The sequence below is a fragment of the Rana temporaria genome, chromosome 11 (genome assembly GCF_905171775.1).
Source record: "Rana temporaria chromosome 11, aRanTem1.1, whole genome shotgun sequence".
NCBI lineage: Eukaryota > Metazoa > Chordata > Amphibia > Anura > Ranidae > Rana > Rana temporaria.
This window is the reverse complement of record NC_053499.1, coordinates 13,543,461-13,557,284: the sequence shown is the minus strand read 5'-3', so window position 1 is coordinate 13,557,284 and position 13,824 is coordinate 13,543,461. Positions and strand designations below refer to the sequence as shown.

At 50.0% G+C, this 13,824-nt stretch overlaps 1 protein-coding gene across 1 annotated transcript in view; it reads left to right on the top strand.

Moving 5' to 3' along the window:
• The window catches only part of SYT13 (synaptotagmin 13), a 48,722-nt gene that overhangs the window by 11,146 nt on the left and 23,752 nt on the right, over window positions 1–13,824 (top strand). Inside the window, exon 2 of the mRNA XM_040328061.1 lies at window positions 12,229–12,430. Coding sequence (XP_040183995.1) covers window positions 12,229–12,430 — 202 coding nt within the window. The remainder of the gene's footprint in view (window positions 1–12,228; window positions 12,431–13,824) is intronic.

Sequence of the window (13,824 nt, the reverse complement as noted above, 5' to 3'; positions counted from 1 at the left end):
GTGCTGTTCTCCAGTCCCCCACCTGTGCTGTTCTCCAGTCCCCCACCCGTGCTGTTCTCCAGTCCCCCACCCGTGCTGTTCTCCAGTCCCCCACCCGTGCTGTTCTCCAGTCCCCCACCCGTGCTGTTCTCCAGTCCCCCACCTGTGCTGTTCTCCAGTCCCCCACCTGTGCTGTTCTCCAGTCCCCCACCTGTGCTGTTCTCCAGTCCCCCATCATGTGCTGTTCTTCAGTCCCCCCCTCCTGTGCTGTGCTCTGGTCCCACCTGTGCTGTTCTTCAGTCCCCCATCCTGTGCTGTCCTCTGGTCCCACCTGTGCTGTTCTTCAGTCCCCCCCCCCCCTCCTGTGCTGTTCTCCAGTCCCCCACCCGTGCTGTTCTCCAGTCCCCCACCTGTGCTGTTCTCCAGTCCCCCACCTGTGCTGTTCTCCAGTCCCCCACCCGTGCTGTTCTCCAGTCCCCCACCTGTGCTGTTCTCCAGTCCCCCACCCGTGCTGTTCTCCAGTCCCCCACCCGTGCTGTTCTCCAGTCCCCCACCTGTGCTGTTCTCCAGTCCCCCACCTGTGCTGTTCTCCAGTCCCCCACCTGTGCTGTTCTCCAGTCCCCCACCCGTGCTGTTCTCCAGTCCCCCACCTGTGCTGTTCTCCAGTCCCCCACCCGTGCTGTTCTCCAGTCCCCCACCTGTGCTGTTCTCCAGTCCCCCACCTGTGCTGTTCTCCAGTCCCCCACCTGTGCTGTTCTCCAGTCCCCCATCATGTGCTGTTCTTCAGTCCCCCCTCCTGTGCTGTGCTCTGGTCCCACCTGTGCTGTTCTTCAGTCCCCCATCCTGTGCTGTCCTCTGGTCCCACCTGTGCTGTTCTTCAGTCCCCCCCCCCTCCTGTGCTGTTCTCCAGTCCCCCACCCGTGCTGTTCTCCAGTCCCCCACCTGTGCTGTTCTCCAGTCCCCCACCCGTGCTGTTCTCCAGTCCCCCACCTGTGCTGTTCTCCAGTCCCCCCACCCGTGCTGTTCTCCAGTCCCCCACCCGTGCTGTTCTCCAGTCCCCCACCTGTGCTGTTCTCCAGTCCCCCACCTGTGCTGTTCTCCAGTCCCCCACCCGTGCTGTTCTCCAGTCCCCCACCTGTGCTGTTCTCCAGTCCCCCACCCGTGCTGTTCTCCAGTCCCCCACCCGTGCTGTTCTCCAGTCCCCCACCCGTGCTGTTCTCCAGTCCCCCACCTGTGCTGTTCTTCAGTCCCCCACCTGTGCTGTTCTTCAGTCCCCCCCCTCCTGTGCTGTCCTCTGGTCCCACCCTGTGCTGTTCTTCATCCCCCCCCCCCCTCCTGTGCTGTTCCTGATTTGGAGGAACTGTCCCTCATTTAGAGCATTGTCCTTCTGCCCCTCTGTTCCTCTTTCCTCCTTGTGTGTCCCTCAAGGAGCCAATATAAGAGAATAGTAGTGGTAAAAAAGCACCTGTGGGTTTAACCAGTTTTTCTTTGTTTATAATTCTCCTACATATTTTTGCTAATAGGTGTCCTTAATTCCCATCTCAGAAAGTTGGGAGGTGTGCCTCTATCCATCCCACTGCCCCTCTGACTACTCTGTGCCCCGACCACTCAGTTGTTTTTCTTGATGCCTAGGGCCCACTTTTGATCTCGCACATGGGCCCGCTGATTTCATACGCCCCTGCCCCAAAAATCTGCAAAAAATGGGGGGGGGGGGGGGGTGTCCCTGAATGGCAGTTTGGAAATGTGGTCACCCTAGACGGCGCGGATATTCGTTTATAGCCGCTCCGTCGCGATCGCTCCCCGGAGCTGAAGCACGGGGAGAGCCGTATGTAAACACGGCTTCCCCGTGCTTCACTGTGGCGGCGTATCGATCGAGTGATCCCTTTTATAAGGGAGACTCGATCGATGACGTCAGTCCTACAGCCACACCCCCCTACAGTTGTAAACACACACTAAGTGAACACCAACTCCTACAGCGCCCCCTGTGGTTAACTCCCAAACTGCAACTGTCATTTTCACAATAAAGAATGCAATTTAAATGCATTTTTTGCTGTGAAAATGACAATGGTCCCAAAAATGTGTCAAAATTGTCCGAAGTTTCCGCCATAATGTCGCAGTCACGAAAAAAATCGCTGATCGCCGCCAATAGTAGTAAAAAAAAAAATAATTAATAAAAATGCAATAAAAATATCCCCTATTTTGTAAACGCTATAAATTTTGCGCAAACCAATCGATAAACGCTTATTGCGATTTTTTTTACCAAAAATATGTAGAAGACTACGTATCGGCCTAAACTGAGGAAAAAAAACATTTTATATATATGTTTTTGGGGGATATTTATTACAGCAAAAACTAAAAAATATTGCATTTTTTTCAAAATTGTCACTCTATTTTTGTTTATAGCGCAAAAAATACAAACCGCAGAGGTGATCAAATACCACCAAAAGAAAGCTCTATTTGTGGGGAAAAAAGGAAGCCAATTTTGTTTGGGAGCCACGTCGCACGACCGCGCAATTGTCTGTTAAAGCGACGCAGTGCCGAATCGCAAAACCTGGGCTGGCCATTTAGCTGCAAAATGGTCCGGGGCTTAAGTGGTTAAAAAAAAAAAAAAAACGTTTTCCTTTTCCGGGGAAAGTTGGACCCTTCCCAGAAAATCGTGTTCCTGATCGCAGCAATTAAAGGGAAGGATTTACAAACAAGACGTCTCATTTCCCATCTGTGTCCTTATTGAAGATACAAAGTGTCTGCCAGGCTCATTCAGTAATACAAAGAGGAGCGATTGTATAAGAAAGAAACGTTTGGCAATTTACAAAGATCAGACGTCATTGGCCGGGTTCTCATATAACTGAGCAGACTGAAGTATGACGTCTCACTACAGGGTCATGTACTTTGCATGTCATCATTCATTTAAACGGAGACAGTAAAAGGACCTTTTAGGGAGCTTTATTCCTTTTTCTTATATAGAATTTGTACATAAAAAGGGAAATAAAATCACCCATTGGGATACAGTTATCATTTAATACAGGCATGTCCAAAGTCCGGCCCGCGGGCCAAATGCGGCTCCCCTGTTGATTTAATATGGCCCCCCTGGGGATTTGGATATGTATATTGTTTGTGGCCCCCGGGGCCACAAAAGATATATACCCTGGCCCAGATTCAGGTAGATCCGCGCAATATTTGCGTGGGCAAAGGGCAACGATTTTTGCTCTGCGCCCACGCAAATATTTAGATTTGCCCGCGATTCACGGAGCGGTAGCTCCGTAAATTGCGCGGGCGCTATGCTAATTAGCCCGGCGTAAGGGCGCCTAATGTAAATGATCCCGCCGGGGGCGGGAATCATTTAAATTAGGTGCGCTCCCGCGCCGAGCGAACAGCGCATGCTCCGTCGGGAAACTTTCCCGACGTGCATTGCGGCAAATGACGTCGCAAGGACGTCATTTGCTTCTAAGTGAACGTGAATGGCGTCCAGCGCCATTCACGAATCACTTACGTAAACGACGTGAAATTTAAATTTCACGAGCGGGAAGGGCGGCTATACTTTAGCATTGGCTGCCCCTGCTACAGCAGGAGCAACCTTGCGCTAAAGTCGCCGTACGGAAACTCCGTACCTTGCGTGCGCAGGGCCCGCGCAACTTTTGTGAATCGGTGGTAGTATGCAATTTGCATACTATACGCCGATCACAATGGCCGCGCCCCCTAGCGGACAACGCAAGAATGCAGCCTGAGATATGAAGGCATAAGGAGGCTTATGTCTGTCATATCCTAGGCTGCAGTCCGCGTAGCGATGTTCCTGAATCAGGGGCATTCGCTACGTGGGAGCAAAACAGCTATTGCGCCGCGCAACCTATGGTTGCGCGGGCGCAATAGCTTCTTGAATCTGGGCCCATATTTATCGGCACTGCCTTGGAGGGGACAGGATGAGCGCCGTCAGATTACATGAAGAGAATATCCTGTTTACTCAGCAGCGTCTGTATTGGAAGTCCCGTCTCCTAGGATGCCATTGGACGACTGTTCTGTCTATCATAGGAGGCGGGACTTTGTATTAAAGAAGCCACAGAGTAAACAAGAGATTCCCCTGCACTCGTCCCACCCCCCTCCCTCTGCCCTCCGAGTCTGCAGATGGGCATCGATCAGGCTGCACTGATGGCAATGGCAAGGCTGCATTTATGGCACATGTGAGGCTGCATTGGTTGCAATGGTACAGCCTCGTACACACGACCGAGTTTCTCGGCAAAAACCAGCAAGAAACTTGCTGGGTTTTTTTTTTGCCGAGGAAACCGGTCGCGTGTACACTTTTCGACGAGGAAACTGTCGAGGATCTCATCGAGCCAAAAAGAGAGCATGTCTTCTTTTTCCTCGACGGGAATGGAGAAATTTGGCTCGCCGAGATCCTCGACAGCCTAACAAGGAACTCGACGAGCAAAACGATGTGTTTCGCCCGTCGAGTTCCTCGGTTGTGTGTACGAGGCTTCAGGCTCGTACACACAACCAAGGTAAGGTAATGGTAAGGCTGCATTCATGGCACATGTGAGGCTGCATTCATGGCACATGTGAGGCTGCATTCATGGCACATGTGAGGCTGCTTTTATGGCACACGTGAGGCTGCATTTATGGCACATGTGAGGCTGCATTGGTGGCAATGGTATGGCTGCATTCGTGGCAATGGTATGGCTGCATTCGTGGCAATGGTATGGCTGCATTTGTGGCAATTGTATGGCTGCATTCGTGGCAATGGTATGGCTGCATTCGTGGCAATGGTATGGCTGCATTCATGGCAATGGTATGGCTGCATTAATGGCAATGGTAAGGCTGAATTCATGGCAATCGTAAGACTGCATTCATGGCAATGGTGAGGCTGCATTCATGGCAATGGTGAGGCTGAATTCAGGGCAATGGTGAGGCTGCATCCAGGGCAATGGTGAGGCTGCATTCAGGGCAATGGTGAGGCTGCATTCATGGCGTGTTATACGCCGATAAATATGGTATATCCAAATAACACGCCCAAGCTCATCTCTTCACCACACACAGCCATTGTTGTGTGGCCGTGTATTAGTTGCTCAGACGAACACACTTAGACTGAATTTTAATGGTTCAAAGAATGTCGGGCAAAATAGTCGGCCCTCACGCATGTTCACTTCATCAAATCTGGCCCTCTTTAAAAAAAGTTTGGACACCCCTGATTTAATACCTTTAAAGTGTTACTTAACACTTTCCCTACCGTCGGCGGGAACCCTCCCTCTCTCAGAGTGGATGTCTTATGGCGTCCTTGCATTCCCGGGCGGCTAGGGGGCGCGCGGCATTGCTCGGGACCCGGTGCGCGTGCCCGGTGGCCGCGATGTCCGCCGGGCACCCGCGATTGCCTGCAATCCCGGCAGGACCATGGATCTGTGTGTGTAAACACACAGATCCATGTTCTGACAGCGGTGAGGAGACCGATGTGTGTTCCCAGTACTGAGGAACACACATCGGTCTCTTCCCCTTGTGAGTCCCCTCCCCCCTACAGTTAGAACACACTTCAGGGAACATATTAACCCCTTCAGTGCCCCCTAGTGTTAGCCCCTTCCCTGCCAGTCACATTTACACAGTAATCAGTGCAGTTTTATAGCACTGATCGCTGTATAAATGTGAATGGTACCAAAAATGTGTCAAAAGTGTCCGATATGTCCGCCGCAATGTCACGGTCTCAATAAAAATCGCAGATCGCCGCCATTACTAGTAAAAAAAATTTAAAAAATGCCATAATTCTATTCCCTATTTTGTAGATGCTAGAACTTTTGCGCATTTTTTACCAAAAATATGTAGAAGAATACGTATCGGCCTAAACTGAGGAAAAAAAACGTTTTTTTATATATATATTTGTTGGGGATATTTATTATAGCAAAAAGTAAAAAATATTGCATTTTTTTTTAAATTGTCGCTCTATTTATTTGTTTATAGCGCAAAAAATAAAAACCGCAGAGGTGATCAAATACCACCAAAAGAAAGCTCTATTTGTGGGAAAAAAAGAACATCAATTTTGTTTGGGGGCCACATCACACGACCGCGCAATTGTCAGTTAAATCGACGCAGTGCCGAATCGCAAAAAGGGACGAGGTCCTTTACCTGCATAATGGTCCGGGGCTGAAGCGGTTAAAGTGGAATACCTAAAGATCTACAAAAACAGATATTCTTACAATAGACAGCGATAGCTTCATTTTTGGGGAAAAAAAGTATGCCTTTTATCATTAGAAAGAATGTCGTCCTTGGAATCCAGTCCGGTGACCCTGCCAAGCCTAATGTAATTATACCATCAACCTGCTGAAGGAAGGTGGGGCATTTAAGAGTTAAGTGTTAGGATAAAGGTCAGTTTAGGGAGGTTTAGCTAGGTTTAGGGTTATGGTAAAGTGACACCAAACTCTAGTTAAAAAAAAATATGTGCATTTTGTTTTCCCACTTTCTGGGCAGGTTTGCTGAAAATCAGGCCCACTTTATGGGTTGGCCTCATTCAGTCTCCGCCTCTAAATATGCAGGGGATGCTCTTTACCAGGGCCGTCTTAATAGCATCATGGGCCCCTGGGCAATGTAATGCTCTGGGGCCCCTACAATGGAGACAGTGCAGGTAAACAGAAATCAAGAAGGTAGGAGGTAGAGGATATCTAGGGTGTAGAGGGGTCAGAGTGCTGGGAGGATATCTGGGGTGTAGAGGGGTCAGAGTGCTGGGGGGATATCTGGGGTGTAGAGGGGTCAGAGTGCTGGGGGGATATCTGGGGTGTAGAGGGGTCAGAATGCTGGGGAGATATCTGGGGTGTAGAGGGGTCAGAGTGCTGGGGGATATCTAGGGTGTAGAGGGATCAGAGTGCTGGGGGGGACTATCTAGGGTGTAGAAGGATCAGAGTGCTGGGGGGATATCTGGGGTGTAGAGGGGTCAGAGTGCTGGGGGGATATCTGGGGTGTAGAGGGGTCAGAGTGCTGGGGGGATATCTAGGGTGTAGAGGGGTCAGAGTGCTGGGAGGATATCTAGGGTGTAGAGGGGTCAGAGTGCTGGGGGGATATCTGGGGTGTAGAGGGGTCAGAGTGCTGGGGGGATATTTGGGGTGTAGAGGGATCAGAGTGCTGGGGAGATATCTGGGGTGTAGAGGGGTCAGAGTGCTGGGGGGATATCTGGGGTGTAGAGGGGTCAGAGTGCTGGGGGGATATCTGGGGTGTAGAGGGATCAGAGTGCTGGGGGGATATCTGGGGTGTAGAGGGGTCAGAGTGCTGGGGGGATATCTGGGGTGTAGAGGGGTCAGAGTGCTGGGGGGATATTTGGGGTGTAGAGGGGTCAGAGTTCTGGGGGGATATCTGGGGTGTAGAGGGGTCAGAGTGCTGGGGCGATATCTGGGGTGTAGAGGGGTCAGAGTGCTGGGGCGATATCTGGGGTGTAGAGGGGTCAGAGTGCTGGGGGGATATCTGGGGTGTAGAGGGGTCAGAGTGCTGGGGCGATATCTGGGGTGTAGAGGGATCAGAGTGTTGGGGGATATCTAGGGTGTAGAGGGATCAGAGTGCTGGGGGGGACTATCTAGGGTGTAGAAGGATCAGAGTGCTGGGGGGATATCTGGGGTGTAGAGGGGTCAGAGTGCTGGGGGGATATCTAGGGTGTAGAGGGGTCAGAGTGCTGGGAGGATATCTAGGGTGTAGAGGGGTCAGAGTGCTGGGGGGATATCTAGGGTGTAGAGGGGTCAGAGTGCTGGGGGGATATCTAGGGTGTAGAGGGGTCAGAGTGCTGGGGGGGATATCTAGGGTGTAGAGGGGTCAGAGTGCTGAGGGGATATCTGGGGTGTAGAGGGATCAGAGTGCTGGGGGGACTATCTAGGGCAGTGGTCTCAAAGTACCGGCCCGCGGGCTATTTGCGGCCCGCGGACCAGTTATAAATGGCCCGCAGGCAGGGTGGAAGTGAGGGGAGCAAAAAAAAAAATTATTATAATTTTTTTTTTTGAGCTGGCGCCATCTGGTGGTGACCCGTTGGTATTACAAGTTATTACCACCAGATGTGAGCTGGCGCCATGTGGTGGTGGCCGTTGGTATTACATTCAAGCATTACAAGTTAAACAGCAATTCTAATGTCATTTTACACTATTTTCACTGCCATCTTCTTCCCTCTAAGTAGAACCCCCAAACATTATATATATTTTTTATCCTAACACCCTAGAGAATACAATAGCGATCATTGCAATACTTTCTGTTACGCCGTATTTGCGCTGCGGTCTTACAAGCGCACTTTTTTGGGAAAAAATTACACTTTTTTTAATTAAAAAATAAGAAAAAAGTAAAGTTATCCCCATTTTTTTTAATATTATGAAAGATAATGTTACGCCGAGTAAATTCATACCCAACATGTCACGCTTCAAAATTGTGTCCGCTTGTGGAATGCCGACAAACTTTTTTACCCTTTAAAATCTTCATAGGCGACGTTTAAAAAAATCTACAGGTTGCATGTTTTAAGTTACAGAGGAGCTAGAATTATTGCTCTCGCTCTACCAATCGCGGCGATACCTCACATGTGTGGTTTGAACACCGTTTACATATGCGGGCGCTGCTCACGTATGTGTTCGCTTCTGCGCGCAAGCTCGTCGGGACGGGGTGCGTTTTCTGGCTCCTAACTTTTTTAGCTGGCTCCTAGATTCCAAGCAAATTTGTCAAACCCTGACTTACACCAGTGCTGGTGGTAATAATGCGCTCGCTGACACCAGTGCTGGGGGTTAATAATGTGTTCGCTGACACCAGTACTGTTGTTTTTGAAGTTTGAAAGTTTGCATGCGGCCCCCCATGGCATATGAAAACTTGTCTTGTGGCCCTCAGGTAATTTGAGTTTGAGACCCCTGATCTAGGGTGTAGAGGGATCAGAGTGCTGGGGGGACTATCTGGGGTGTAGAGGGATCAGAGTGCTGGGGGGATATCTGGGATGTAGAGGGGCAGCCCGGGCTCCAGAGGCCTCAAGGGTCAGCTGCTTTGGGGCAAGGGCAGGGGCCCCCCATGAGGCTGGGGCCCCTGGGCAGTGCCCAGGTGTGCCCTCTCATTAAGCCCTGCCCTTTACACCTGCCTTATGGGTCTGACCCTCCTAGAGCCCACGTAGAAATATGTCACCCACTCACAGCCGCGATCTCTGCAGTAATGCTTTATTGAGTTACTACACATGTGCTGTATTGCAAATAAGGTTGCTGCTGTGATCCCGGGACAAGGCCCTGGACACCGTATTGGTGGGATAGAAGGCCAAGATGCGGGACAGTTGTCTTGTATGGGAATGTAGGGGTCAAAACCCAATGGGTACATTGTATCCCCTTAGTAATTTTTCATCTCTGGAGTGTGCAGTCGAATTAGTTGTAATGAATACATTTTCAGGAGGGTCCTCGAGGATCATAATGGTGAGTTCAATGTTATTACTGTAAAAGCTTGTATACAGCGGGTCCTGCGAAGCGCTTCTCGCTGGCGATCAGTTACCAAGCAACATCTCCATTGAAGAGGAAGAAAACCTGACAGTCTGGGAGCTCTAAATAGGATCAGATAGCGATGGAGATCCCAGGTGATCCCTGGGTGACGGGAGCCATTACAGGGAAGTCACACTTCTCATCCATCTCAATGGCGCTGTCCTCACTTGTCACCTACAAAGCAGGACTTGTTGACGGCCAATTACTGGAAACCCAACCAACATTGAATTTATTAGAAGCGTAACAAGGTAATCCTGGAGCTTAAAGGAGTCAAACCTAAAGCCCCACTCTAAGCAGCCTATCCCCCCCTCCCCCCGCACACACACACACACTGCAAGGGTTGAATGCTTGTTAGGTCAGGGGTCTCCAAACTTAATAAACAGGGGGCCAGCTTACTGGGCCATATTCCCGTAGATTTCAGGCGGGCGTCGCGTAAGCCATTTACACTCTGCCGCCCCAACCTACAGGAGCAAGTGCTGTATTCCCCAAACACTTGCTCCGTAGTTTGGGGCGGCGTAGTGTAATTGGCCCGGCGTATCCCCGCGTAACTCCAAGGGGGCGGCTTGTATTTAAATTAAGCGCGCCCCCGATTCGAACGAACTGCGCATGCGCCAGGCTTAAAATAGCCCAGTGCGCATGCTCCAGTTCTCGGCGGAAAACGTCAATGACGCCGACGTGTGCGTCATTGATGTAAAGTCGTATTCAAGAACGACTTAGGGAAACGACGTACCCGACGGGAAAAGACGACGCGGACCCGATGCCATACTTAACATGGCATACGGCGGACTGGCGTAAGGTTACCCCTCATATAGCAGGGGTAACCTTACGCTTACGCAAACGACGTTAGCGACGGTTACGCGACGCGAATTCGTTCGGGAATCGGCGTATCAGGCTCATTTGCATAAACAAATGAGACCTGAACGTAAACGCCATCTAGCGGCCGGCTGGGTAATTACATTTAAGATCCGACAGTGTAAGTGACTTACACATGTCGGATCTTAAGCGTATCTATGCGAAAATGATTCTAAGAATCACTCGCATAGATACGCGGGCCAAGAAAGAGAGATACGATGGAGTATCCTGAGATACTCCATTGTAACTATACTCAGAATATGGCCCTCTGCCCTTGAGACTTTAGGGGGGGCCGGACTGTGGCCTTTGGGAGTGGAAAATGTCCCGACATCAGAGGGAAGAAAATGCCCCTACTTTTGTGTCAGTGGGAGGCATTGTACCCCATCTTTGGTGTCATTGGGCCCAATTGTTGGTGTCGTTGTGAGGAATTGTGCCCAATCACTGGTCTCAGTTGGGGTGGGGGGTGGCGGAGTGGGAGATATGCCCCATTGTTGGTATCAGTGGATGAAATAGTGCCCCAACGGCCAGATAACAGCAAGCAAAGGGCCACATCTGGCCCCCAGACCGCAGTTTGGAGACCTTTTTGGTGCTGTGAACAGGAGTGCTGGGGTCACTAGAGACACTGGAGTGTACAGAGGTTAGAGTCACTGGGGTCACTGGAGACACTGGAGTGTACAGAGGTTAGAGTCACTGGGGTCACTGAGACACTGGGGTCACTGGAGACACTGGGGTCACTGGAGTGTACAGAGGTTAGAGTCACTGGGGTCACTGAGACACTGGGGTCACTGGAGACACTGGGGTCACTGGAGTGTACAGAGGTTAGAGTCACTGGGGTCACTGGAGACACTGGGGTCACTGGAGTGTACAGAGGTTAGAGTCACTGGGGTCACTGGAGACACTGGGGTCACTGGAGTGTACAGAGGTTAGAGTCACTGGGGTCACTGGAGACACTGGAGTGTACAGAGGTTAGAGTCACTGGGGTCACTGGAGACACTGGAGTAGACAGAGGTTAGAGTCACTGGGGTCACAGAGACACTGGGGTCACTGGAGACACTGGGGTCACTGGAGTGTGCAGAGGTTAGAGTCACTGGGGTCACTGAGACACTGGGGTCACTGGAGACACTGGGGTCACTGGAGTGTACAGAGGTTAGAGTCACTGGGGTCACTGGAGACACTGGGGTCACTGGAGTGTACAGAGGTTAGAGTCACTGGGGTCACTGAGACACTGGGGTCACTGGAGACACTGGGGTCACTGGAGTGTACAGAGGTTACTGAGTCACTGGAGTGTACAGAGGTTACTGAGTCACTGGAGTGTACAGAGGTTACTGAGTCACTGGAGTGTACAGAGGTTACTGAGTCACTGGGGTCACTGAAGTGTACAGAGGTTACTGAGTCACTGGGGTCACTGGAGACACTGGAGTGTACAGAGGTTAGAGTCACTGGGGTCACTGGAGACACTGGGGTCAGTGGGGTGTACAGAGGTTACTGAGTCACTGGGGGAACAGGAGTGCTGGGATCACTGAAGTGTACACAAGATACAGAGTGCTGGGGTCACTAGAGACACTGGAGTGCATAGGGTCACATAGTCACGGGAAGCACAAGAGTGCTGAGGTCACTGGAGACACTTACAAATATATATATATATATATATATATATAAATTATAAAAAAAGGGGGGTGGGCCCTTTAATAATAATAATAAAAATATATAAAAAAAAAAAAAGGGGGGGGTTGCCATCCGGGGCCCTGTGGACCTCCGGGCCCCTTACAAAAACAAGGGGGGTTGCCATCCGGGCCCCTTACAGGTGTACTGCCTGTACCCCCCTGTGGATGATGGATACCTAAAACCAAAACCAACCTACAAACTGTCATTTCTATAAGTTATGGGGACAGGGACACTTTTTTATATATTGCGGCACTTTTTGTCTATTAATCTTTCTCCTCCTCTCTCTCAGATGAATGTTTATAAATGTACGGAGCCGGTCCAGCCCCAGGCAAAGCTCCGCTTCCCTCACGTCATCTCCTCCAAGCAGACGTCTCCGGAGATCGTTAATTGCAAAGATCGCACTTTGAAGGCGGCGGGAAGCGATGAGATGGATGCAAATGAGGATGCGGAAAACCCAACGCTGACAACTATCTCAGGAGCGCTGATATCAGGTGAAGATCAATGAGGGGCCCTAAAAGATGAATTCCATGCAAAAGAAAACCTGTCACCTATATACAGAATACAAGGGAGCCGCTTGTTCCCACCAAACTCAAATGTTACCTTGTAAAAGTAGTGGTGACATCATCACTGTGCTGCACAGAGCATGAGCAGACGGTAGAGTTGTGGGAGGGGCCCAGAAGGCTCCACCCACTACAGGCTGCCTGCAGAAAACTACAGGAGGGGCGGAGTCGGGGTTCTTAAAGTCAAATCCTAAAACTTTAGTGGAGCTCAGCAAAAAATGTTTTACAGTATAAACTATACATAGATTTTGTGATTAAATAACATTACTAATCATATAAAGTTAATCAAAAGTGTCCCTATTTACATCAGAGTCCACAGAGTTCTCCCTTTACATCAGAGTCCACAGAGTTCCCCTTTTACATCTGAATCCACAGAGTTCCCCTTTTACATCTGAATCCACAGAGTTCCCCTTTTACATCTGAATCCACAGAGTTCTCCTTTTATATCTGAATCCACAGAGTTCCCCTTTTACATCTGAATCCGCAGAGTTCCCCTTTTACATCTGAATCCACAGAGTTCTCCTTTTACATCTGAATCCGCAGAGTTCCCCTTTTACATCTGAATCCACAGAGTTCTCCTTTTACATCTGAATCCGCAGAGTTCCCCTTTTACATCTGAATCCACAGAGTTCCCCTTTTACATCTGAATCCGCAGAGTTCCCCTTTTACATCTGAATCCGCAGAGTTCCCCTTTTACATCTGAATCCGCAGAGTTCCCCTTTTACATCTGAATCCGGAGACTTTCCCTTTTACATCTGAATCCGCAGAGTTCCCCTTTTACATCTGAATCCGCTGAGTTCCCCTTTTACATCTGAATCCGCAGAGTTCCCCTTTTACATCTGAATCCACAGAGTTCCCCTTTTACATCTGAATCCGCAGAGTTCCCCTTTTACATCTGAATCCGCAGAGTTCCCCTTTTACATCTGAATCCGCAGAGTTCCCCTTTTACATCTGAATCCGCAGAGTTCCCCTTTTACATCTGAATCCGCAGAGTTCCCCTTTTGCATCTGAGTCCGCAGAGTTCCCCTTTTGCATCTGAATCCGCAGAGTTCCCCTTTTACATCTGAATCAGCAGAGTTCCCCTTTTACATCTGAATCAGCAGAGTTCCCCTTTTACATCTGAATCCGCAGAGTTCCCCTTTTACATCTGAATCCGCAGAGTTCTCCTTTTACATCTGAATCCGCAGAGTTCCCCTTTTACATCTGAATCCGCAGAGTTCCCCTTTTACATCTGAATCCGCAGAGTTCCCCTTTTACATCTGAATCCGCAGAGTTCCCCTTTTACATCTGAATCCGCAGAGTTCCCCTTTTACATCTGAATCCGC